The sequence below is a fragment of the Lissotriton helveticus genome, chromosome 6 (assembly GCF_964261635.1).
Source record: "Lissotriton helveticus chromosome 6, aLisHel1.1, whole genome shotgun sequence".
NCBI lineage: Eukaryota > Metazoa > Chordata > Amphibia > Caudata > Salamandridae > Lissotriton > Lissotriton helveticus.
The window spans coordinates 910947223-910973150 of NC_136067.1; the positions used below are offsets into that span (position 1 = coordinate 910947223).

Sequence of the window (25928 nt, forward strand, 5' to 3'; positions counted from 1 at the left end):
TTTGACAGAGCATGCGCTGACTTGGCTCGACCTAAAAAGGTACATGTATTGAAGCGTCTTCTAGGGGCCAAGTCTTTAGTTGCAGTGTAATGTAATAAAATTGTGATCCACTCTAGGGCATGATAGTCTTATTGCATTTTTATTGTTGAAAGCCTATAAAACACACAAAGTCACGTGTGTTGTCCATTTAAATACGTTATTGAGATAATAACATTAACAATGGTTATTTCTCACAGTGTTTCAATTCAATTAAATTCGGTTTTATTGTTATAAGTTCATTAAAACCATCACAATAATACAAGATAATAAAACTGTTTTTGAAAAAATGCTTAATAGTTACTTTTCTAATTCATCAATTTCTAATGAGTTCACTTTGTTTTTTCAATGATGTAAAATATACTAAAAAACATTTACCAACTCAGGTCTTGTTATTTCATTTTTCTTCAATAGTGATTGTCTCTCGACTACGTTATTGTAAAGTGTCATTGTACATGAAAGTAGCAAGTTGGATTTTTGTTTCTGTTTATGCAAGGTTATTGTAATGTGTCATTGTACATGGAAGTAGCCAGTTGGATTTTTGTTTCTGTTTATTCTAGGTACCAGAGTCCCAGATTTTTAAAGAATCCAATAGCTATCTTCTGTCCTCAGACATCTGGTTGTTTTATTGCTATACTAGCAGCTGTCTCATTCTGGCGTTGTGCCCTTGATGCCCTGTTTAAGTAATTTGGCATGCAATTGAAAAAATGTCAAAAGTTTACAATTTAACTGAGGGTCCGTAGGGTCAAGGCTATGCATTATTGCCGTTCAACAAGAATGAATCCTCCTCTTGTTGGAGATGCATTTAAGAAGTGAGAGGCGTGCTTTCCTTAACGCGGGACATACGCAGACCAAATGCAAAAAATCCTCCTGAAAGGTGCCACAAGGCCTGCATTTTGTAGGTCCTTTGAATCTCCAAGACGGTTTGTCCACTAAAGACTGTAGCACTCTAAGACAAATAGCAAGTAACCTTTTCTTAAGGTACACAGGATAAGTTAAAGAAAGATGTGCTGCTGGTTGTAAGGCAACATATGTTTGCATTGTCATCCAGGCATGTGACCGCAGCAAAAAAATATTCTTGTCATCCATAAGTAACTTAATTTTTGCTGCTTTGTTGATCACACAGCAAAAAGTTTGGTGTGACAGATTTAGATCACATAAGTCAACAGTGTTAGTTTTTACCATTGCCGACAATCACTGACTGCCATAGAGCGCTGACTAGAGGGCTGGACCGATTGTTTCGTATTTTATGCCATGATTTAATTGTATGGTATCTCTTGCTGTATGCTGTTGTATCATTCCAAATTCCAGGCGGATTTGCGTAGGTGAAGCATTGCAAGAAAGTCCAAAGACACATTAAAAGTATATGTTTGCAGTTTATCCAAAATTTTAGTATCTTTACCATGCATTACCATGCTTGCATAAGCTAATGTGGGAAGCAGTTTTGAATTAATGATTGCTAACAATGGCTGGAAAGAGGGTCCTTCCAGTTTTTTCACAAGTGTACAGAAGGCATGTATTAAGGCATTATCTTTTTGACCATGTACTGCTTGTGTGTTTGAAAATTGAAATTGTTGCCAAAATATGAGCCTAAATATTTGTAGTTATTAACCTCTTCTATGCTAGCATTTCCTAGTTTAATTTTCAGTGGAGCACTGGATCTGTTCCCTAATAACATCGTTTTTGTCTTTGTTATCTTTATTTTCAATTTGTTGGTCTTTGTAAATTCAGCATCTTCCTCAAGTAATCTTTAAAATCCCCCCGTTGTGTGGCTCAGCAATACGATATCATCTGCGTATGAAAGATGTGATATGGTCAGTGGTCCTAATCTTGGAGCGTGGGATTTTGCCTAGTCGAGCTGGGGGTATAGGTGCGCCATAAAATGCCCCATCATCTTAATTTCACCCACAGAAGGGTTCAGTCTACTTGATTGAAAACATTTTTAAGGTCGATAAAGCAGAGTTGCAATTTTTTATTTAGACGCTTGCCCTTCTCCGCAATTGTTGGCACAGTAAGCATGTTGATGGTGGTTCCATACCCTTTTCAGGAGCCTGTCTGTTGTGGTGGAATCAGGTTGTTGGAGTTAGACCAATCGATTAAACCTTACAGTATTAGAGAAGCATAATATTTAACTGCCTGGTCTATGCTCGCTATTAACCTATAGTTCTCTTGTTCGACCCCCCCGCCCCCATGAAGATTGGGTTTATTATCGACCCCCTCCAGTTGTCTGGGACTCTGCCCATGTGTTCCACCTCTTTGAACAATACCGTTATTGGGTTGGTCCAATATTTTAGCTCTTGCTCGTGTATTGTTTGCGGAATACCATTTGGGCCTGGAGCACCATCACTTCTGCCAGTCTTTGATGACTTTTTCCACTCTTAGCGGTGTACATTGTGCATATTCTGGAAGGATTAAGCGGTCAAAGAAGGGTGATATTGCAGAGTTATTTATACTGTCCGACTCAATTACTTTATTAGTTTTGTACACTGAACTTTCTCTTTATTGGCAAAGATCTTTGCCAAGTAAGCTGCCCAGTCTTTTTCTGTGACATTTGAAGCATCCGTTGCTCTCACTTGCCTACCAATGCCATTTATTGTTTTCCAAAAGGTTTTGGTATTTGATCATTTGCAGTTGTACAGAAGCTCAGTCCAGAAATGTTCTGTTGTTCTTCTCCTCTCTTGCCAGAGATGTTTCTTGATTTCCTTTTTCAGTTTTTTTGTTTTTCCCATACAACCGTTTGTGTTCTGGGTTTTCTGGCCTTCCAAATCTCCCTTCTAAGCTCCTTCCTTAGTTCTCCAGTTTTTCATGTCATTGGACATTTTGGTGTTTTGCACCAACTTGAAGCTATACTTGGAGCGGAATTTAACAACCATATTGTAATCTCTGTCCAGGCTTTTATTGCATTGGGGGATGACGCAAGAATGGCCTCCATAACTGATTTTACTTTGTGTGCTAGATTTGGGATCGAGTGATGTGATCAGGTCAATTTTTTAGATCTATTGCTTTGCTTCCCCCACTAACTGCAGGTGCTAAATGGTGTCTGTCAGGGTTTAAATAGATTTACTGGTCACTGTCCGTTGAAAATTTAATTCTAAACTTTCTTTGTTGTTGTAGTAATGGTAAAGAGAGAATGGTATAGTCAATTATTGATCCTGAAGGTGGTCCGTAGTCTATAAAGTTTGGAGGATTATCATCCAATGTTCTCAGGCTGAAGTTGTCTAGGACAGTGACCAAACTCATTGACTCGCCTCTGAGGATTGTTTGCTTGGAATTTTACTGACTTTCGGCTACTAGCTGCTCATCATCATCTGGTGTATATATTAAAGGTGTGTTGAAATCACCTGTTATCATTATGTCCCAAGTCAGCATGTTATATTTTACTTCAGCTATTTCATGTGTTAATTATTTAATTGTTGCATATGTATCTTGGGCGTTTGGATGAGCATAAATGTTAAACAGAATTTCCGAACTTGTCCAGTGGTCTTGGCCAAAATTTAGCTTGATTATCTGTATGTTTGAGCTTGTCATTGGCAGTTGCGCTGATTCAGTCTTTAGGGCATTTGATATATAGACAGATAGTCCCCCTTTTGGCCTTCTAAAGCAATGCATTTTTTGGTCATCCACCTGATGAAGCAAGTAACCGTTCAATTGGAGTGGCCCTGACAACCAGGTCTCTTGCAAGGCTATGATGTCATATTTAGCCCAGGTGTCTAACAATGCACTGTCCATAAGTTTAAGTGTTGCACCAGCGATGTTCCAAGAAAGGATGCTAAGTGTATCTTCTTTTGGGGTGCTTACTGTTTGATTGATTGGTCATTGTGTATATGGGATTTTTAATGCTGACCCTAGCCAGTGCCATTGACTTTCTTCATTGCTCTATCTTTAGGGTCAATGTCAGAACACATTGGACCTTGGGAATTCTGCAAAATCGAGTACACGTTGGTGTGAATGTTATGTCTTTGGTCTGGGTTTGTCAGAGGTACTGGATATCGCTGCAATAAGGGTTTCATAAGTGATATGCCCCACAGTTCAAATTGATCCTTTACACTATTAATTTAGTTGACTATTTCCTCCAACTTTCAAGATGTCAGGGTTAACTCTGAGCGACTGTTGTATTCGTTCGACAGAAACCTGACTGATGGTAGATCTGATGTTTTAATATGACACAATATTGGTATCTCAGCTAACAGTCTCATGATGTTTCCTCTATTTAGTATATCCTGCTGACCTCTTGAATTGTATTGGGGAGTTAAAGTGATTTGCCAGGTATCACTGTCCGTAGCGGATTGGTGGGAATGGGGTTCTGTAAGTATATGCAATGATTCCCTTATGTTATGCTGCGATTGCGTTCTGTTTTTCGTTCTCCCTATATTATTTGTACTAGCCCTTTTTGGGGTTGATGCTGTTGGTCTGAGGACAGGTGGCATCATGTTTAGATTTCATTAACAGTAATATGTGCATTTACACCTGATTTGTGTTATTGATGATTGCATTATGCACAAAGGGATGTCTTTTACACATGGTTTGTTCAACCTGAACCTCTGACCAAGCCTATAGACTTAGCTTATATGTTTGCATGACCCATTTAGGGGGTCAAAGGTGATCATGCAATGTCAGCTATGGTATTTTCCATCTACCTATGTGTATATGTGTAAATTACAGCGTAGTCTTTAGCAGTGTATGTGTAATAACTGTACTTCTTCTTTTTCTAAAAGTACTGATTGGGCAGTAATTTATTGAGTATTATTATTGCATGTCAGTCAACAGTATTTAATAGCCCACATCAACTCCTCTGAGTAGGCCTTGGACTACTTTGCCTCGCTATCCTGAGAGAGTCAGGGTCTACAATGGGGTGCTTGATTCCCAGTAAGGACAATTCAGGACCCATACTTGTGCAGGCCACACTACTAACCCAATTTCCTACAAGGTGGCTATGTGTACCAGGAACATCTGTACATATTTGATGTGTGTCCTTTTGTTGTGGTGGTCATTTGTGCTACTGTGTGTTTTTGTGCTGCATTATTGCAATGCAGACCCAGCCAGTAAAGTTCTGTGTAAGATGGTAAAAAAGCACTGTTCCCACTTTTTCTTGTACATATTTAAAACACCAGTCAGCCCAACTGTGTGTCAGAGATGTAGGGCCTGATTTATTGTTTGACAAGTGGTACAATGCCCATAAGGGGGTGGAGCACATTACCTCTGCCACCTTAACAGAATATCACCCACCAAAGTTAGAGATGTCTACCGGCCCAGCAGTCAACTCTGTTCATTGAAAGGACAGCAGTCCTTTTCAATGTACAAATATTTTGGTGGAAGGCCACTGTCAGTTTTGATGGCCACTCATCAAACCTTTCCAAAGCTTTTGTTTTTCAGAAACAAACCCTCAAAACAAAATCAAGTGACCCCCCACACCCTGTGAGATTTCTGCCATTGTGTGGCAATAAATTTAGTTTTTTTCTGTCCCTCATTGCCAGGTTGTTACTAGCAGTGACGGACAAAAAAAAAGACAATACACTGCCCATCACAAATAGGGCAGGCAGTGTAATGTCCTTCTGCGGACGGCCTTTACTCCATCGGGTTGTTTGACTAAGTTTTCCTTCGATGGAAACAAAGAGGGGTCCAGCGAGTGAAAACTTAAAGTCTGCCAGTCTCTAAATGAGGTGGGAGGATCTAGGGTTTTGCCGGACATGGTGCTGTCTCCCAAACTATAAATCTGTATCCGTCAAACTCTAAATCAGGCCCATATTTAAACTTAGCACTCTAAGTACTTGCGTTATGTAAAACAACCCCATGTCATTTACCTGCAAATTCTGAAGACCTCCATAGGCAGTGGCTATAAGCATAAACCCCAAAGCAATGACGAGGATGTTCTTCAAGTGACGGATGTCCATTATATGCAACAGCTTCAGTTAAATAGCTACACTTAAAATTTCTTAGAGTTGTCCAGGTTCTTGACCACGGTCAGATAGAGATGCAGATACTGCTGAAAAAAGAGACAAAAACATTTTATTCTATGATTGTAGATTCACTGTGGAACTGTCTATGACAGTCTAGAGTTTTTTTTATATAATCCTATTGAACATTTTTTGATGAGTCACCTTAGCGGACAATCTGTGCTTAGGAAAAAATATGTCTACAATTATTCTGACTTGAGAAAGATAAACTAAGAGCAATTTTGTCTCAGCAGAGGAGGAAAATACAAACCATATTCAACTTTCTTTTCAATCTTTGTAGGAAGCTATAAAAAGAGAAGTGTGCCTTGAAACTACATATAACTGTATTAAACTTTACAACGTAGAGCACTCCAGTGTATTAGAACTTTGGAATGTTGAGTGACATGGTCTTATAAAAGCTGTTATAAGCCTTCTGCTCCAACACTCCAATTTTTGTCTTTCTGTTTCTTGCTTTTTAATGTAGAACATTGTACCCTTATTGGGTATAATGTTTTAATAGCCTTATAGCCCTTCTGCCTCGGGCTATACTAGTTGTTAAAGGTCCTCACCCTTGTTATAGGCCTACTCAGGTTCAGGGCGTTAACAACCGGTATAGCCCTCGACAGCAGATTATAAGGCTGTAATGTAGCCAGAGGAAAAAGCCTGACACACAAGAAAGGTGAATCTTTTTCACAAATTTACTAGTTCTGCACAGATGTTTCCCAAATAGACCTCTTGAAGGAAAGAGAATTATCCTACTGGTGGTACTGCATTATAATCCAACTTCTGTGCCTTACAAAAGTAAGTACACATACTTCCTGGTGGTTTCCACCCACACACATGCTGTGCAATCTATGACGGATACAGATAAGTTCTAAAGAGCTTGAGTATTTGTGTCTATTCTCACAGGGCCAGCAGTAACTGATGCTTATGTTCACCTTACCATTCAAGCATGCCTATGGTCCTCTTACATCTCACCCAACATATTTCATAAAGGCCAGACTGCAGCTGACACCCTAAGTACTATGCATCACATCAGGACTCCAGGCACAATGTGAAAACTGGAGATCTTCATGGCCTCATCAGGGATAAGAAGTGCTTTATAAATGCTACAATGCAGTATGCTCACATATGCCAAATATAAGCTATGAAGAAGAGGTCATGGAGTTGTTGTTCTCAGATTATTTTCATCCTTTATAGACAAAATATTATTAGCTGGTTAACTCAGAATTGTAAAAAAACATATAGCTAGACTGGGCCTGTAGGGGCTGGATCAAGAATGATTTCCAATATGATGGTCTATGTCTTGTGTGCCAAGGAGGACCAAAATCAATGGATTCAACTGTGAACTGAGCGATTGCCGGTAGCTGAGATTAATTCAAGCACCCGTTCCACCATTTTGCTGTTTGTTTCAGTGCATGTCCTAAGTGTGATGTGTATACCCAGACACGGTACTGTGGCCACGTTAATACGGAACTCAAACTGCACATCACTGATGAGGCCTGTGTAAGCTGAAAGTTGCCTGGGGTTGCTTGTTATCTTGTCTGGGGGTGACCTAACATGGCAGATTGGGCTGGACTAATACCATAGGGTTCAGATAGGGTTAGGACCGTGACTGCTCTGTCTAGGATTGGCCTCCCTCTAGAGTGGGTCAGGAAAAATGATTGATTGAATGTAGCTGAGATTAAGTCCAGTATCTCTTTGCTACTTGGCTTGTTTCAGTAGGAAAAAGTAGCACTCAGTTAAAGTGCTTATTTCTTTCATTAATGGATTGCACTCCCTTGATTTGTCACGGAGTTCAGAGATGCCTCCTGCCAAAAATGTTGACAAATAGGTTTGCTCCTATGCCTGGTAATCTGCACGGTTGTATGGCATTATAACGCAGGATTTTACACCGCGTGTCATTACAACGCTGTTTTTACAACTCAAGTCGTTACAACGACTTGCGCTGGTAGCGCTGGATAGTGGAATAGTTTAATTTTCTATTCCAACTCCAGCCCACGTTACAGTGGGGAAGGTGTTGGAATAGAAAATTAAACTATTCCCTATCCAACAGCGCCCTCCAGCGCAAGTCATTGTAAAGACTTGCGTTGTAAAGGCAGCGTTATAATAGCAGCGCGGGGTAATGCCCGCGTTGTTATGGCTGTTCCCCAATCCGCACACAGACACCATGTACTTGTCCTCTGTGGTCTGTGCATACTCAGTCAGAAGGTATTTAGCTCCTAAAAGGAAGCCTGACTATAAAGTTTCACTCACATCTAGAGAACCGTGAGTTAATTTATTAATGTGCTAAGGTAATTGAAAGTCCTACAGGCTGATCACAGCATTTGTAAAATTTCTCTTATTTGGATGTAAAGAGTTTATTGACTTAAATGATTTTCTAAGGCATGGAAGTGGCCATAAAGGCATCTAAGTACTGAGCAAGAGAGGCTCTAACAATCTAGAAAGAAAATACAGATGTCATTATTAAATAGAGGTAGGTGGATCGTTTAACATATAGGTTAACAATATATATCACAATACATGCCCGAAGTGTGTCAGGTGGTGTTGGCCAAACGAAAATAAGGTTATGTTGCGACTGTTGTATGGTATAATGATTTGTAACACAGTTTTGTTAAACAAGAGCGTGATCATGAGCATAACCTATGCAAAAACATTGCTAAGCATATTCGCAGCCTGGCCTTGAGACAACATATTCACGTTAATTTGAGGTGACCAAGTGCATCCTGGTTCGAGTGGGAGCCGTCTGAGATCCTTCAGCACTGTAGTGATAGGATCCTTAAACCTCATACCATCCACCACATGTGCAGTTGCATTTACTGTTGCTTTTAGTTATGCTGGTCTGGAGGGTCATTAAGAGAGTAATGTTAAAGTTTATTCTTTTTAGAGAACCAGTTTTAGGTTTTGCATGGGGATGAAAGGTTTTATTTTCTTAATTACCCTCAATTGTGGATGGTCACTTTTCATGATCTGAGGAGAAGTCTCTTCTCAAGGATCAATCTTGAAATTTTGTTTTTTGACCAATAACATTGTCATTCTTAGCATAGTAGCAGAGGCTGGACAAAAAATGTTTTCAACATGTGCCTGCTTAGTTCGCTTGAATGCAATTGAGCATAGTTGGTCAATGCTTGAAAGAGAGGGGCCCAGTAGATTCTAAAGACAGTTGAGAGGAGCAACACTGAGAGAAAGATATGGAATATGAGTTAAAGAGAGGGCTATAGTTGAAACAAAGCTAACACGATGGCTTAGAAAACTCCCAGAAAAAAACCCAAAGAAGGGAATATATTCCATGAAGCCAATCATCAGTACTCAGATGCAGATCCGCCTAGCAGTTAAACTCAAGACAGATGTTTCACCCAGGTGAGCCACTGGAGGGCTAGGGTCTCATAAAGATCTATGACAGACTTATATGTAGTAAAGATGCAGCTGAGAACAGATTTAATTTATTATCCAAAGTACATTTCCAAAATGTTGCTTTCAACCTAAACAAACTTTGAATACTTTTTTATATTTTATAGTATCATAATTCTTTGTTAACATTAACCCATTACACTCATATACACATTTCATACATTATCGTTTAATATTGAGTATATTTCTGATTACCTCAGGTTTTCTAGTATAGTGATAGAATTAATTTTTATAATGAATAATAATCAATTTCAGTTTCATCAGTCTTTATTTAGATTGTAAAACCATAAAAGACATACTATCAAAAGAATAAGCAAATACAAACTGTGATTACATAAGTGTTGACAATATCAAAATTACACAGACCAAATCACCCAATAAATTACCTAAAAAAAGCATTAAATCATTAATTCGCTGCACTGATGACAGTTAAAACATCTAATTAAAAGTATTGAATAAAATCTCAGCCCGTTTACAATTTCATGGAGGGTGTGGGAAGAATAAAACTAAGTGGACAAGTTAGAATGATCAGCCCTTAATTTTGTTTGGCCGTATCACCCAAGCCCAACTCCAGAATTTTGCTATATCAATGACGATGGGATCCTGTGTGCAGGTCTGTAGGATCCTTAGAGCAACTGCAGAATCTCTTGTACCTAAGTTGGAACAAATGGGTTTAAGCCATTTCAACCTCGGTGGCTTGTAGGCTGGATATACAAATAAAATATGGGCAACTGATTCTGGCTGGCCTAAACACAGCGGGCATAGATCGGACATTGGTGTAAGCCGTTTGCCAGAAAAAACTCTGGTAGGAAGGGAACCTATCCTAAACTGGTGGTAAAGCTTCCTATCCAGAGGTTTTAAGATGGTGTCCCAATACTGTTCAAAGCCAGCCTCATGTTTCAATGACAAAAAATCCCTAGTCAAGGTAGGCCTAGTAGTAGAGGAAAACTTTTGGACTTCACTCTGTCCATGTAAGCTGCTTTAAGCTCTTTTTTTGACGTGAGGGGGGACGTTTCTGGATTCTCCACAGTGTACCCTTCCCCATATCTATCAAAGTATTTTTTATATGCCTGAGCCACTTGATCTTGCTTAGGCACTCAACTCCCCTAAAATCCAATAGGGATTTAGCATACAAGGACAGCTCAGGTGTAGCCCACAGCCTTCTCCACAGTGCTATCGGCCTGAATCGGGCCAGATCCTCAATATTAAAACATCCTAAGTCCAAAAACAGGGGCACCAAAGGAGTGGATTGTGGCAGGCCTGTCAGTGCCGGCATAAATTTATTTTGGGCTGTGATTATAGGTGCAATATCTTCCTGGCCCCACAGTTCTGCGCCATATAAGATTGCGCTCGTAACCTTGGAATTTTATATATTTTTAGTGCGGGAGCCAGGGGTTTAGTGAAGGAAAGCCTGTGCTCTTTTAAATGAGCGCCTGCCAGCTGCGCATGTTTCAGAGCAAGTACATCGATTTGGGGCTTCCAATGCAATTTCCTGCTTAAAGTTACCTCCAGGTAGGTAAATATCTCAGTCTGCTCTAAGAGAATATTATTCATATGGACCTTGACCCTCTTAACCTTTTGGGAATGGAGCTCCATAAACTTTGTTTTGTCCACGTTTACTACCAACTCATGATCACGGCAGAACTCCTCAAATCTGGACAGCATTGCCTGTAGGCCAGATTGGGTCTTAGATAGAATCAGGGTGTTGTCCTCAAACATGAGCAGGGGTGTTTTTAGGCCCCCCAAAGTTGGAGCATCGGTGGGGCATGTGGAGTAATACTGTACCACCCTATCGATAAATAGTGAGAACAGGGTAGGGGCAAGGACACAACCCTGGCGCACACCCTTAGTTACCAGAAATCAATCTGTAACTTCTCCGTGTGTACCCCATCGGACCTGGGCATAGTTATGGTAATGCAATTTAACTATCATAGTTAACAGCTCCGTTGGCATCCCCACCTCCTAAAAAGCTCGCCACATTTTATTACGAGGGACAAGGTCGAATGCAGACTTTAAGTCCATGAAGGCCGCAAATAGCGTACCCCCACCTAAAGTAACAACCCACCAGACTATCATTACAAATCTAAGCACTTGGTTGATTGTGCTGGTATGAGGTCGAAACCCTGCCTCCATAGGTGATAATATGTTAAATTCCTCTATCCACTGCTGAACTCGGCTCAGTACTAGCCTCGCCACTATTTTCTGGATAGAGTCTATGCGGCTAATGGGTAAGCGTGGGCGTAAAATCCGTTTCGTTCGCGGAATTTTTGCAAATTCACGATCCGCGAATCGCGTGAATTTGCCCAAAAATCCGCAAATTCGCAAGATGCAGATTTTTTTACTTGGTCGCGCTTGAAAAATACAATATCGCGTGTGCGGCGTTGACTTACCGTGATTCTGAGTCCGTCGAGTTGTTTTTCTCCCGGTTTGCGTGTGCTGCTCCATTTTGGATCTTGCTGCGTGATTGTGCGAAAGTTTTTCGAACCCAATTACGTCATCGCGGATCGCCATCTTGCACAGCGAGAGTTTGACAACGCGAGTACGTCATAAGGGCCCGCGATTACGCATTGCGGGAGTAAACAATGCCGAACACGTAGATGCGGCGCGCAGCTAACTTCCGGGGGGAGATTTGAACAGCTCGCTTTCCCGAAATTGCAAAAACTGCAATTCTGCACAAGAAATCCACCGCAGGAAGCATAAACCTTCTGAAAATGATGATTTTGATCAGAATAACTTCTCAGATTGACATTTGGCTACACTTTTCTGTGCAAGGAGTCCATTTTGGGGGTAGGAAGGAAGTGCCCCAGAGTCTTCAACTTCCTGTTCCTGTCCAGCAGGCTCCTCCCAGTGCTTTGTCCATGTCCTGGTCACTTTTGATTTGGATCTGGAGCTGGAAGGATTTCTTTTTGTGGCTACTGCTGGATATTTGTATTTGAGGACTTTTTGGACTTTGGAGTTTGGATCACTTTTGGACTTGGATTTTACAAGTAAGTTGGTGTTGTTTGTTTGGGGCATTGCAGTTGCTGCAACTACAGTTTTAAAACTTTTTTCACAAGTTTAAAACAAAATATATTGCACCCAGTTTGCCTTGCTTTATTCCATTAGACCCAGGGGTAGTGAGTGGTGCATGGACCAAGTCTTTCTGTGGGTTGTCTTGAATCTAAACATCATTGAGGGCATGGATGGCATTGGATTGTGGTGATTTTTGTGTGTTTTTTTACTTTTTGGGGTGTTTTGGGGGCCTGGCCATGTGGGTGGGGGCCATTTTGAGGCCTGGTCCAGGCAGGGCCTGGTCATGTGATGGGAGTCAAGGGGCCATATATTGTGGGTAGCCACAGTATCCAGTAGGCCCAGGGTTAGTCATGGGTGCATGATACAACTGTTTCTGTGGTTTGTTTTTTAACTTAATTCTCATTTATGTCATGGAATTTTAGCTCACTGTTATATGTTGATTTTTTTTTTAATTTTCGGGTGCCTGTAAAGCCTCACTAGCCAGTAGGCCCAGGGGTAGTGAGTGGTGCATGGACCAAGTCTTTCTGTGGTGTGTCTTGAATTTAAACATCATTGAGGGCATGGATGGCATTGAATTGTGATGATTTTTGTGTGTTTTTCGACTTTTTGGGGTGTTGTTGGGGCCTGGCCATGAGGGTTTGATGCCTGGTACAGGCAGGGCCTGGCCATGTGGTGGGGGTCAAGGGGCCATTTTGAAGCCAGGCAGTGTGCTCAGGCCTGCACCCAATTTCCCTTGCTTTCTTCCATTAGGCCCAGGGATAGTGAGTGGTGCATGGACCAAGTCTTTCTGTGGGGTGTCTTGAAATTAAACATCATTGAGGGCATGGATGGCATTGGATTGTGGTGATTTTTGTGTGTTTTTCGACTTTTTGGGGTGGTGTTGGGGCCTGGCCATGTGGGTGAGGGCCATTTTGAGGCCTGGTACAGGCAGGGCCTGGCCATGTGGTGGGGGTCAAGGGGCCATTTTGAAGCCAGGCAGTGTGCTCAGGGCTGCACCCAGCTTGCCTTGCTTTCTTCCATTAGGCCCGGGGTAGTGAGTGGTGCATGGACCAAGTCTTTCTGTGGTGTGTCTTGAATTTAAACATCATTGAGGGCATGGATGGCATTCGATTGTGGTGATTTTTGTGTGTTTTTCGACTTTTTGGGTTGGTGTTGGGGCCTGGCAATGTGGGTGGGGGCCATTTTGAGGCCTGGTCCAGGCAGGGCCTGGTCATGTGATGGGAGTCAAGGGGCCATATATTGTGGGTAGCCACAGTATCCAGTAGGCCCAGGGTTAGTCATGGGTGCATGATACAACTGTTTATGTGATTTGTTTTTTAACTTAATTCTCATTTATGTCATGGAATTTTCGCTCACTGTTATATGTTGATTTTTTTTTAATTTTGGGGTGCCTGTAAAGCCTCACTAGCCAGTAGGCCCAGGGGTAGTGAGTGGTGCATGGATCAAGTCTTTCTGTGGTGTGTATTGAATTTAAACATTATTGAGGGCATGGATGGCATTGAATTGTGATGATTTTTGTGTGTTTTTCGACATTTTGGGGTGTTGTTGGGGCCTGGCCATGTGGGTGGGGGCCATTTTGAGGCCTGGTCCAGGCAGGGCCTGGCCATGTGGTGGGGGTCAAGGGGCCATTTTGAAGCCAGGCCGTGTGCTCAGCCCTGCACCCAGTTTGCCTTGCTTTCACCCATTATGCCCAGGGGTAGTCAGCGGTGCATGGACCTAGTCTTTCTGTGGGGTGTCTTGAATTTGAACATCATTGAGGGCATGGATGGCATTGAATTGTGGTAATTTATGTGTGTTTTTTTACTTTTTGGGGTGTTGTTGGGGCCTGGCCATGTGGGTGGGGGCCATTTTGAGGCCTGGTCCAGGCAGGGTCTGGCCATGTGGTGGGGGTCAAGGGGCCATTTTGAAGCCAGGCAGTGTACTCAGCCCTGCCCCCAGTTTGCCTTGCCTTCACCCATTATGCCCAGGGGTAGTCAGCGGTGCATGGACCTAGTCTTTCTGTGGGGTGTCGTGAATTTAAACATCATTGAGGGCATGGATGGCATTGGATTGTGGTGGTTTTTGTGTGTTTTACGACTCTTTGGGGTGTTGTTGGGGCCTGGCCATGAGGGTTTGATGCCTGGTACAGGCAGGGCCTGACCATGTGGTGGGGGTCAAGGGGCCATTTTGAAGCCAGGCAGTGTGCTCAGGCCTGCACCCAGTTTCCCTTGCTTTCTTCCATTAGGCCCAGGGGTAGTGAGTGGTGCATGGACCAAGTCTTTCTGTGGGGTGTCTTGAAATTAAACATCATTGAGGGCATGGATGGCATTGGATTGTGCTGATTTTTGTGTGTTTTTCGACTTTTTGGGGTGGTGTTGGGGCCTAGCCATGTGGGTGAGGGCCATTTTGAGGCCTGGTACAGGCAGGGCCTGGCCATGTGGTGGGGGTCACGGGGCCATTTTGAAGCCAGGCAGTGTGCTCAGGCCTGCACCCAGTTTGCCTTGCTTTCTTCCATTAGGCCCGGGGTAGTGAGTGGTGCATGGACCAAGTCTTTCTGTGGTGTGTCTTGAATTTAAACATCATTGAGGGCATGGATGGCATTGGATTGTGGTGATTTTTTTGTGTTTTTCGACTTTTTGGGTTAGTGTTGGGGCCTGGCCATGTGGGTGGGGGCCATTTTGAGGCCTGGTACAGGCAGGGCCTGGCCATGTGGTGGGGTCAAGGGGCCATTTTGAAGCCAGGCAGTGTGCTTAGGCCTGCACCCAGTTTGCCTTGCTTTCTTCCATTAGGCCCAGGGGTAGTGAGTGGTGCATGGACCAAGTCTTTCTGTGGGTTGTCTTGAATCTAAACATCATTGAGGGCATGGATGGCATTGGATTGTGGTGATTTTTGTGTGTTTTTTGACTTTTTGGGGTGTTTTTGGGGCCTGGCCATGTGGTGGGAGCCATTTTGAGGCCTGGTCCAGGCAGGGCCTGGTCATGTGAAGGCAGTCAAGGGGCCATTTTGAAGCCAGGCAGTGTGCTCAGCGCTGCACCCAGGTTGCCTTGCTTTCAACCATTATGCCCAGGTGTAGTCAGTGGTACATGGACGTAGTCTTTCTGTGGGGTGTCTTGAATTTAAACATCATTGAGGGCATGGATGGCATTGGATTGTGGTGATTTTTTTGTGTTTTTCGACTTTTTGGGGTGGTGTTGAGGCCTGGCCATTTGGGTGGGGCCCATTTTGAGGCCTGGTACAGGCAGGACCTGGCCATGTGGCAGGGAGACAAGGGGGCATTTTGAAGCCAGGCAGTGTGCTCAGGCCTGCACCCAGTTTGCCTTGCTTTCTTCCATTAGGCCCAGGGGTAGTGAGTGGTGCATGGACCAAGTCTTTCTGTGGGGTGTCTTGAATTTAAATATCATTGAGGGCATGGATGGCATTGGATTGTGGTGTTTTTTGTGTGTTTTTCGACTTTTTGGGGTGTTTAACTGATGTTCCTCTTGCTTCCATTGCTTTTAGGTGCACAAGACAACCACCAGTGCCAGGAAGAAGCGCTGTGTGCAGCACAACGTCACGTGACGTCACGTGTGGCCACAGAGAAGACCACTCTGCAACTCGTGCAACTGCGGCCTGCTGTTCTGACATCTGATGAAGATGGCCCCAAAGAAAGGTGGCCGTAGCGCCTCAGCAAAAAAAGTTGCGAGTGCCACTGCCAGTAAGAAGGAGCAGAAGAAGCAAGTGGCACCAGCTACCAAGGAGACTGGTGTGCCTACCGACACCTTTTTTGGGAAAAAAAACCTACGCCTGCAGCAGCAGCGGTGTCCGCCGGGGACCAAGCTGGAAGCAGCACCTCCGCTTCATTGGGCTCAGTGCCACCACGCCAAGTTAGGTCCAAGACGATGAGTGCTGCTGTGGCAGCCACTTTGGTTGTTCAATCACCATCGACCAGTGATGTTGGCTCATCACAAGAAAGAACCATCCAATCAACGTCGGATGTAACTCAGCTGACGAGTGTTCAACAACCACAGCCGCAACGACAACCACAGGTGTAACTAGTACAAATGCAAGTTCATAGGCAAGGAGAGGGGCAAGGAGAGGCGCAAGGAGAGGCGCAAGGAGAGGCGCATGGAGAGGTGCATGGAGAGGCACATGGAGAGGTGCATATAGAGGTGCAACTAGAGGTTCATGGAGCCTACAACGCTTGTTCCTCCAGAAGTAGGGGCACATCAGGAAATTGATATTCAAGTGGAGGTATCATCCGAGCAAGCCACTCCTCCTGAGGATGATCCATTTTCTTCCAGATCCCCAGCAAGAAAAAGGTCAAGGAGGGCTACTACTACTACAAGTTCTTCTTCAAGCCCCCTTCATTCTGATGACCTTGATCCTGATTGAAACCCACAAATACAGTCTGAGAGTGAGGCACGCCATGAGCCGACAAAGGTAGCTAAGCCTAAAAGGAAGGTTCCCGCAAGGCTTCGACTTATGTGTGATGACAACGAACAAGAAGTGGTGTCTTCTGCTGCTGATGAACAGTCTGACGACGACCCAGTCATCACAGACATCACTCCAGCCCCAGCGGGCATGCAGCAGACAGACATTTTCACCCTATCCCGACTGGCTGCTGAGCGGGATATGGGCGGCGTGGCACTGATACCACCACCAAGGCAGTTAACTACAATACCAACACGACCTACAGCTTCCATATTTTTTAGTCAGAAGGGCCGGCAGGGACCTCCATCCAGCTCGACCTCAATTACCTCAAGTAGTTGTGCTGTAAGTGAACAACAGAAACGATTTCAGCCACACCCATCCTCCACTTCATCTGGCATTGAAAGTCAAAGTAGCACCTCCACCACCAGCAGACATTTCCAGTCCCCAGTTTGGGACTTCTTTACTGTTAGCCAAAGAGCAGAAAACATGGTCGTTTGTTCGATTTGTAAAGGATTAGTTAGTCGGGGTAAGGTTGGTACCAACTATGGTACCAGAGGCCAGAGAGGTCATCTCCAAAAACACCACACTATCCGGTGGGAGGCGTACCTAAGGAAGATCCGGGAAAACCAAAGTAGAACTGATCTTAATGTATCCATTCACATTGCATCTGATGCTGATGAGGGGCTGATTGTGCAGGGGGGAAGTCAAGAACCGACCGACATTTTTTCTTGTACACCCAGTACCCCTGGCAGCAGCATTGCAGTGGTAGCGCCCACACCCTCTACCCCTGCAACATGTATGAGTCACACTAAGAGTCTGGGAGAGACACCAATGCGAAAAACTACATCAATTAGCCTAACTGGTTTGAAGTCTGCAGCATCATCATCATCACGTAAAACGGCCTAGCCCACCATTAGAAGCATGTTTTGGTCAAATGCGCTATTTGAACGCAACCACCCAACGGTACGTCTGTATAACGCAAAGCTGGCTAAAATGCTAGCGCTGGACCTTCTCCCTTTCTCTTTCGTGGAAGGGGTGGGTTTTCTTGAATTTGTGGCAATAGTCTGCCCTAAATGGAAGGTTCCTAGCCGGTCCTATTTTGCAAGGGTTGCTGTTCCAGCACTACATCAAGATGTGCTGGAGGTGATTGGCGCAGCTATTCTGAAGAGTGCTGTTCACACTATCCACATTACAACAGACATGTGGACCCGGTGCCAAGCCCTTGATTACATGTGCATCACTGCACACTGGGTCTCTTTTGCAGGGGTCAAAGAACAGTTAAAACAAGCAGGTGTTGACAAGGACACAGTTTTTCAAGCTACTCGCAAACATGCAACAGTAGGCATGTTTGCCATGGAGAAATCTCACACTGCACCTAATCTTTGGAAGGAGTTTAACAGGAAGGTCAATGAATGGCTGCATCCAAGAAATCGCATAGTTGGTTAAGTTTCCACGGATAATGGCAGTAATATAGTTAGGGCCATGGCTGATGGTGAATATTTCAGAGTGCCGTGTTTGGCGCATAGTATTAACATCGTGGTGCAAGAATTCTTGAAAAAAGAAGACACAGTCATCGAATTACTGACCATCTGCCGAAGAATCTGCACACATTTCAGCCATTCTTTTAAGGCACGGAAGCAGCTGAGGAGCATTCAACATGAACGTAAACTGCCAGTCAAAGGACTAATCCAGGAGGTGGCAACATGTTGGAACTTAACCTTTTACATGCTTGAGCGTCTGTCTGAGCAGTGGGGGGTATTAAATGAGTATGTCTATAAACAGGGTTCTACTCAGAAAGACATGAGGCTAGAGTTGGAGGAATGGAAGCTAATTGCAAGCCTGACAGACATGCTTCGTCCTTTTGAGATCTTCACGCGTGAAGTCAGCAGGGAGGACTGTTCTTTGGACAAAGCTATCTCATTGTTGGTCATGCTAGAGCACCAACTGAAGGACGTGTCTTCAACGTTCAGAGATGATGCTGAAAAGCGAGAAGCATATGATTTGGCGGAGAAGTTATTAAGGCACCTACTTCAGAATGAAAGGCTTAAAATCATACATACACAACAACATGACATTTGTGCCACTATTCTGGATCCATGGTACAAAAAGGCAGTGGCCAGCAAAGCATTCATTTCTTTTGATGAAGCAGATGTTTCAAAGTACAAACATTGGCTAGCTGTGTCAGCCACTCAGTTCAAAAAGAGCGGCAGAAAGTTCAAGGAGGCAGCACAAGTACAACTGACTCAGCAGGCCATCCGGCGTCAAGTTCCACTTCTGAATCCGTGGCCGAAGGGAGTCACTTTCCCTCACAGCCGTTAACGACACCAGAAACCGTGTCATCATCCTCACCTGCACCAGGCCCCAAAAAAATATTGTCGGAAGCGGATTGGCTAACTCAGCAAGGGTTTGCTCGGTCCACTGCTGCGAAGGCCACAGATGGTACGCAAAGTGGAGCAACCCTGGAGAACCTTGAGTCGATGGTGCAGGCCTATCTGGATGACCCAACTGAGGTCTGTCTTAATGAAAACCCATTGCTGGATTGGTATAGGAAAAGGCCTGTATGGCGACTGATCACCAACCTGGCCCTAAATTATTTGTCTTGGCCACTCGCAAGCGTGTCTTCTGAATGTGTTTTCAGTGCTGTTGGTGGCATTGTAGCTTCAAAAAGGACCCGCCTCTCGCGCAAAAATGTGGAGAGGTTAACAATAATCAAGATGAATTAGCACTTCATACCACCCGATTACAAAATACGTGAATGCACGCAGTAAGAAGAGGACACCGACTTAGATGACGCCGACTGAAGTTCTTCTCTGTTACCTGACCTACTCCCGTCTCAATTCATAGACTTTGAGTACAAGCTCTACTTCCCTGACACCGAGGCCTGAAAATTACTTCCTTTTTTCGTCCTTATTCACTTTTATTCCTGTGTGTCTTTCTTTGTTTTGCAACTTTTAACACAACAAAACTCTAATCACCTAATCACAACAAGTCCATCATCAGCACTGTCTTCATCTGATTTTCCTTATTGATTTGAAAGTGCCGCAGTCTGCATTCCTGAGGTTCACAAGTTCACAACTCTATCATGCTCCTCTATCCTCCTCCTCCAGACTCCCCCTATCCATTTCCCTCAAGGCAGATGGATGGATTATGAAGAATAAAGAAACTTTGGCTTCGTAGACGAGTCCCCTCAAGTGGGACTGAAATTACTGACTGACTACATGCTTGCTGATTGTTGACAGACTTACTTCTGAAATTGACAGGAGAGGCTGCCCTGTGGGCCCTCACTTTCCGAAGAAGATGTGGACAAAAAGTAGAACAGGTAATGAATAATGAGAAGTTGGCATGCAGTGGACAGCAATGGCTGTCTGTATCTGTTGAAACCAATTGCTGTTTGTTTTTTGTGTTTTTGTGAACAGTGCAATTTGCCATGTTTTGAATATACCAGTATTGCAGGTTTTTGGGGGCCTCTTTGGGGGTGTTCTAGATTTGCGGTGCTGGGTCGGGGGGTCTTGGAACACTGCTGGTAAGGTCTAATTTTGATTGCAAGTGGCTTGAAGAAAATCCATGGTGGAAAAGGGGGGTTATGGCCTAGCTGCAGAGCGCGTTTTGACAGAATTGAAGGAAGGCCGAAGATGTTCTAAGTGTGACATTATGCATTTTTGCTTTTTGCCTGTTTGGGGGTCTTGTACTTTTTTGCGAGTGAGTTGAAGGGTCTGGGGGCATTGCTGGGAAGGTCTAATATCGGGCGCAAGTGGTTTGGAAAAAATCCATGGTGAAAAAGTTTTTCAGTTTTTGCTCACTTGCCGGTTTTTGGGGGGCTGTTTCGGGGGGTTCTAGGTTTTTGGGGATGGGTTCTGGGGTCTGGGAGCACTGCTGGCACAGTCTAATTTTGATTGCATTTGTTTTTAAGGAAATCCATGGTGGAAAAGGGGAGTTATGGCCTAGCTGCAGAGCGCGTTTGGACAGAATTGAAGGAAGGCCGAATTGTTTTTTTTGTTTTAGTGTGAGATTATGCATTTTTGCTTTTTGCCTGTTTGGGGGTGTTCTGCCTTTTTGCGGGTGGGTTGGCGGGTCTTGGGGCATTGCTGGGAAGGTCAAATATCGGAATTATGCTCCTCTATCCTCCTCCTCCAGACTCCCGCTATCCATTTCCCTCAAGGCATATGGATGGATTATGGAGAATAAAGAAACTTTGTCTTCGTAGACAAGTCCCCTCAAGTGGGACTGAAATTGCTGACTGACTACATGCTTGCTGATTGTTGACAGACTTACTTCTGAAATTGACAGGAGAGGCTGCCCTGTGGGCCCTCACTTTCCGAAGAAGATGTGGACAAAAAGTAGAACAGGTAATGAATAATGAGAAGATGGCATGCAGTGGACAGCAATGGCTGTCTGGATCTGTTGAAACCAATTGCTGTTTGTTTTTTGTGTTTTTTGTGCACAGCGCAATTTGCCATGTTTTGAATATACCAGTATTGCAGGTTTTGGGGGGGCTCTTTGGGGGTGTTCTAGATTTGCGGTGCTGGGTCGGGCGGTCTTGGAGCACTGCTGGGAAGGTCTAATTTTGATTGCAAGTGGTTTGAAGAAAATCCATGGTGGAAAAGGGGGGTTATGGCGTAGCTGCAGAGCGCGTTTTGACAGAATTGAAGGAAGGCCGAAAATGTTCTAAGTGTGACATTATGCATTTTTGATTTTTGCCTGTTTGGGGGTCTTCTACTTCTTTGCGGGTGAGTTGACGGGTCTGGGGGCATTGCTGGGAAGGTCTAATATCGGGTGCAAGTGGTTTGGAAAAATCCATGGTGAAAACGTTTTTCCGTTTTTGCTCACTTGCCTGTTTTTGGGGGGCTGTTTAGGGGGGTTCTAGGTTTTTGAGGGTGGGTTTTGGGGTCTGGGAGCACTGCTGGCACAGTCTAATTTTGATTGCATTTGTTTTTAAGGCAATCCATGGTGGAAAAGGGGAGTTATGGCCTAGCTGAGAGCGCCTTTGGACAGAATTGAAGGAAGGGCGACATTTTTTTTTGTTTTAGTGTGAGATTATGCATTTTTGCTTTTTTGGCTGTTTGGGGGGGTCTACTTTTTTGCGGGTGGGTTGGCGGGTCTTGGGGCATTGCTGGGAAGGTCTAATATCGGGCGCAAGTGGTTTGGACAGAATCCATGGTGAAAAAGGGGGGTTAGGGCCTAGGGTTAGAGTTAGGGTTAGGGTTAGCGTTCTAAAATCACTGTTTACACTTTACACATAGCTTGAGGGGAAAGATCCGCAAATTTCGCCCACACTTTTTTATCCTTGAAAAGGAGACCCAGAGTACGCAGTTCCGAAATGATGCTTGTATGTTTTGTAATACTGTCGGCTCCGAAACTGAAAGTGTTATTTTTGCACTACACAGCGTACCTTATATTTTTTTCTCCGTGGTGTTTTAATATCACTTCCTGTTTTTCCATCAACAATTACAGGCCGGCTTCTACAAAGTGCAATGACAAAAAGGATGACCTCAGGCTTAGCGAGCCGCAATTCAGCATCCGCCAGGCAGGCAGTGGACAAGGTGTCTTCTGGTCCCCAACATTGATCGGCAGAGCGTCAGATGGAATGGAGGAGTACCGCAAAAGAGGAATGGCTGGATGCATGCAACTTCTTAAATTTAACAGAACAACTACAACAACATACAGTTACAGTATCCATCTTCATTTCGACTTATCTTTTAAGTAATGTTATTGCTGTGAACTTCTGTGAGTGTGACACTGTGCATTTGTTTGCTCTCTGCTTCAATTCATCCCTCCAGCCATTGTATACTTTTTTCTTTGCTATTTTTTAAACTAATTTAATGTACTAAGTGGTTCTTCTCTCTGAGGGCAGATAGGCAAGTGAAATTTTGTAATTACTGCAGCCCTGTACTGTCACATTGTTGTTTCTTCATAGTACATTGTGGAAAGTACTACTTACTTTACCTAACCTATCCATTTAGCAAACAACTTCATGCATGCAGTAGTGCATGCACTTCCTTTATGTCCCTTAAAAGATTTACGAATAGCTTCGTATCCAAAGATTTGTTTATCTTCATTTGTTGTTTGTCCATGCTGTGTTTTTTTTCCTCTCTCCAAAAAACTTTACCCACAAACCCCATTCCCATCCAAGTTTAAAACCCTAACCCTCTTCCCCCGGGCTGTGTGGTTTTCATTGAGGTGTGAATAAATTACAACAATAATTCCACATACTTGCTGGGGAGGATAAGGTGCAAGCAACCTCCTCAACTCAATTGTAAGGCAGTTAGATGAATCCTAGGATATTGTAATTCTGGTTAAAAAAACAACAATGAGTATTTTAAAATAAATTCTGAATTTCATGCCCACCATCGATTGGATCCATCGTCAACATTATCCTCCTACATGTCAAGAAGACTTGTGTTACGCTGGTGTGTCACTGTTCTTGTTGTAGCCATAATCATCCATCCAATTCTTTTTTCCCCATACTTATCTTCAGCATTGCTTAGGCTACTGTTCCTTCTAATACTCCTCTCAGGCCACTCAATGTCTCATTTTTTTACTTTGTTTTTCATATGCTACTACTGCTAGTGTGGTACCACTCCTACTAACACTACAACAACAGAATTTCGGTCTGGGATGGTGTAATCGCCATTTGCCATGCAGCCAGCGCTGTGCCTAGCTCTATTCTCAAACACGAATCACAGGTAAGATAAGCATTTTGGGGAGGTAGAAAGATGGGCTAGGATGCGGAGGAGAGACTGATAGTAGTACAAGTAAAGCACTAGTAGGCGAATTGAATTCACTAACTCTGTTAGTGGCACTTTTGAACATTTTTGGACATTTTAGATAATTCATGCTGGTAAGTTTGAGGAAAACCAAACGTGGCGTAACTCCCACCTACGAAAGCACAAATAAGATCAAAGTGTAGACTATGTTGAAGTATGTAAAATGAATAATGATGTATTTCCCCTAACAAAAATAAACTAGTCCCACCCCTCCCTAACCCAAGCAAGTGTTCATTTCAAGTAGTCCAAAAATAAATAATCCCCAACTCCGGATTCCCACCCCCCAACAGTCTTTAAAAAAGGGTCAAGGGACACCGTCACTTCCGGCGGTGTTTGGGCAGACGGTCCTTGCGGAGGTCCTGGAGCTTTTTTTCTTGGTCGTCCACCTTGCGCTCCAGGAAGTCCACTCATAAGGTTAGGCGGTGCACGCGTGCCTTCCAGGCTCTGAGGGGGCCAGATGCTGATGGTCTTGCAGCTGAGCGGCGGCGGGGGGCTGTCCGAGCACGGTGCTGGGGTGGAGGCTGCTGGCTGGTGGACACGGGGGCAGTGCTGGAGGAGGTTGTTGATGTTTCCTCCTTGTTTTCCCGAGCCCACAGCCGGCAATATTCAACCCGAATGGCCTCCATATTCCGGGCCCTGGCCCGGACAGCCATCTCCCCTCTGGTGAGCTTCTTGGGAGCATCTATATGAAGAAAAAGAGAAAAATAATGTAACCAATACTCTTTAACAATAACACAAAATAATTCAACAGAAAGTTGTCTCACAGTAACACTAGCAATTTGCAAGCACAATATAACATTCTGGCATGTATCTTTCCGCCGTCTTTGTAGGCCTGTAACAGTGGGAGTTTCAGGAATTCTACTACCAGGCAGCACTTTGGACTCAATACATAGTTAGAGAGTCAGAGATTACACCAGTATTCGTCTTTGTTTCTCTACTTTTGCGAAAGAAATTACTTGTACGTGAACTTGTAGTAGCCGGCATAATGCCAGCTCAGTCAGCTTGCACCCAAGAAAAAAAGACACAAGCCATGATGACGCAGACTTGCATGCATTACTTTAAGCAGCATATGCAGGTGGGGATAGGGAAGCTCTTACTTTTGTATAGGGGTGGCAATGGCCATACTCGGTTACATCAAGGGCTACTTCTCAATGTAATTTATATTTCGCACTGCTCCCCCCTGGGCCTTCAGTACTAGAAAAGGAAAATGAATATTATTCATTTCTGATCATGTCTCCAGCCGATCACATGATCTCTTTGCTTATGTGATGCATGACTTTAGGTGCTTTATTCTGATAGATTGAGTGAACAACAGCGATAGACCACCCATGATTAACACAGCAGAAAGAAAATTATGAACATAGGGAGTGAGTGTGGTAACCATAATTGCCGGAGGAAGGGACTTGACTTGATATAATTGTCAACTATACAATACATACACAATATATGCTGTGCTTGCAAAGTAAACTACTGTACTGTTACTTTAGGCAAGGGAGAGTTTCAGAACAATCACAACTTGTAGTATTCGGATTTCCTCTGCTTTGCTACTCTGGCACGGACATGCTGTTCGAACAAAGTAACAATCTTCATGCACTGACCGTCTGCTCTACATACGCCTCTGCTATGTATGAGGAAGAAGATACCATGCAGGCTTCCAAAGTAAACGTCTATCATTCTTCTTAATGTCTCAACTGTAACAACTCAACAACCAAATAACACCCTTTTCATTTTATTTGGTAAACCATCGTCTTGACTTGCATTTGAGTTTCACCCAAATGATATATTGCAATGCACATCACACATGAATTTTCTGATTGACCCACACAGGCAGTCATTTTTTCTTTCTCCTCCAACCATCCTTGCTTCAAGCAGCCATGCATCTGATTCCTTCCTATCAGCCACCTGTGCCTGCATTCAAAAACATGTATCATTCTTTAGTCATAAATGTTACGACTCGCTCATCCTTCCATTGACCCTAAGTTCTTTCCCTTTTCGTTTATCACATCCCTCAAGTTCATCTGATATGACTTGGCTTCACGATAAAAGTTTCCCAGCTGATTTGAAGTCAAATAGAGGGGGCCATTGCTTACTCGAGAACTACCGCCGCTAATGCTATTGCTATGTCAAGCGTGATTGTCTTCTCCGTGATTGGCTAAAAAAAAATGTCGTTCTAAATCAGTAACTGTTCTTAACAGGACAGTGTACTTGTAGTAGTTTACTTTCTACTGTACAGTACATCATACACTGCTTTGCGAGCCTACTCTAAAATGTCAATAAGTAAGGAGTATAATAATAACTTACCACCGTCCGCCGCTGCTGAGCCATCCCCGTCAGCTCCACCTGGTGGCGCCACCGCTTGAGTGGACCCCTCCGCGGTGCTGGC

The 25928-nt window shown here is 43.7% G+C and overlaps 1 protein-coding gene across 4 annotated transcripts in view; it reads right to left on the reverse strand.

Moving 5' to 3' along the window:
• LOC144763193 (protein unc-93 homolog A-like) overlaps window positions 1–25928 on the reverse strand; it is a 518977-nt gene that overhangs the window by 459413 nt on the left and 33636 nt on the right. For 2 of the 4 annotated variants that reach the window (XM_078648557.1, XM_078648558.1), the window contains exon 1: window positions 5838–6001. In XM_078648557.1, the coding sequence (XP_078504683.1) occupies window positions 5838–5860 (23 nt within the window). In that variant the 5' untranslated portion in view covers window positions 5861–6001. Of the gene's footprint in view, window positions 1–5837; window positions 6020–25928 lie in introns of those variants that run through there. The other 2 variants (XM_078648556.1, XM_078648555.1) reach the window with 2 other exon arrangements.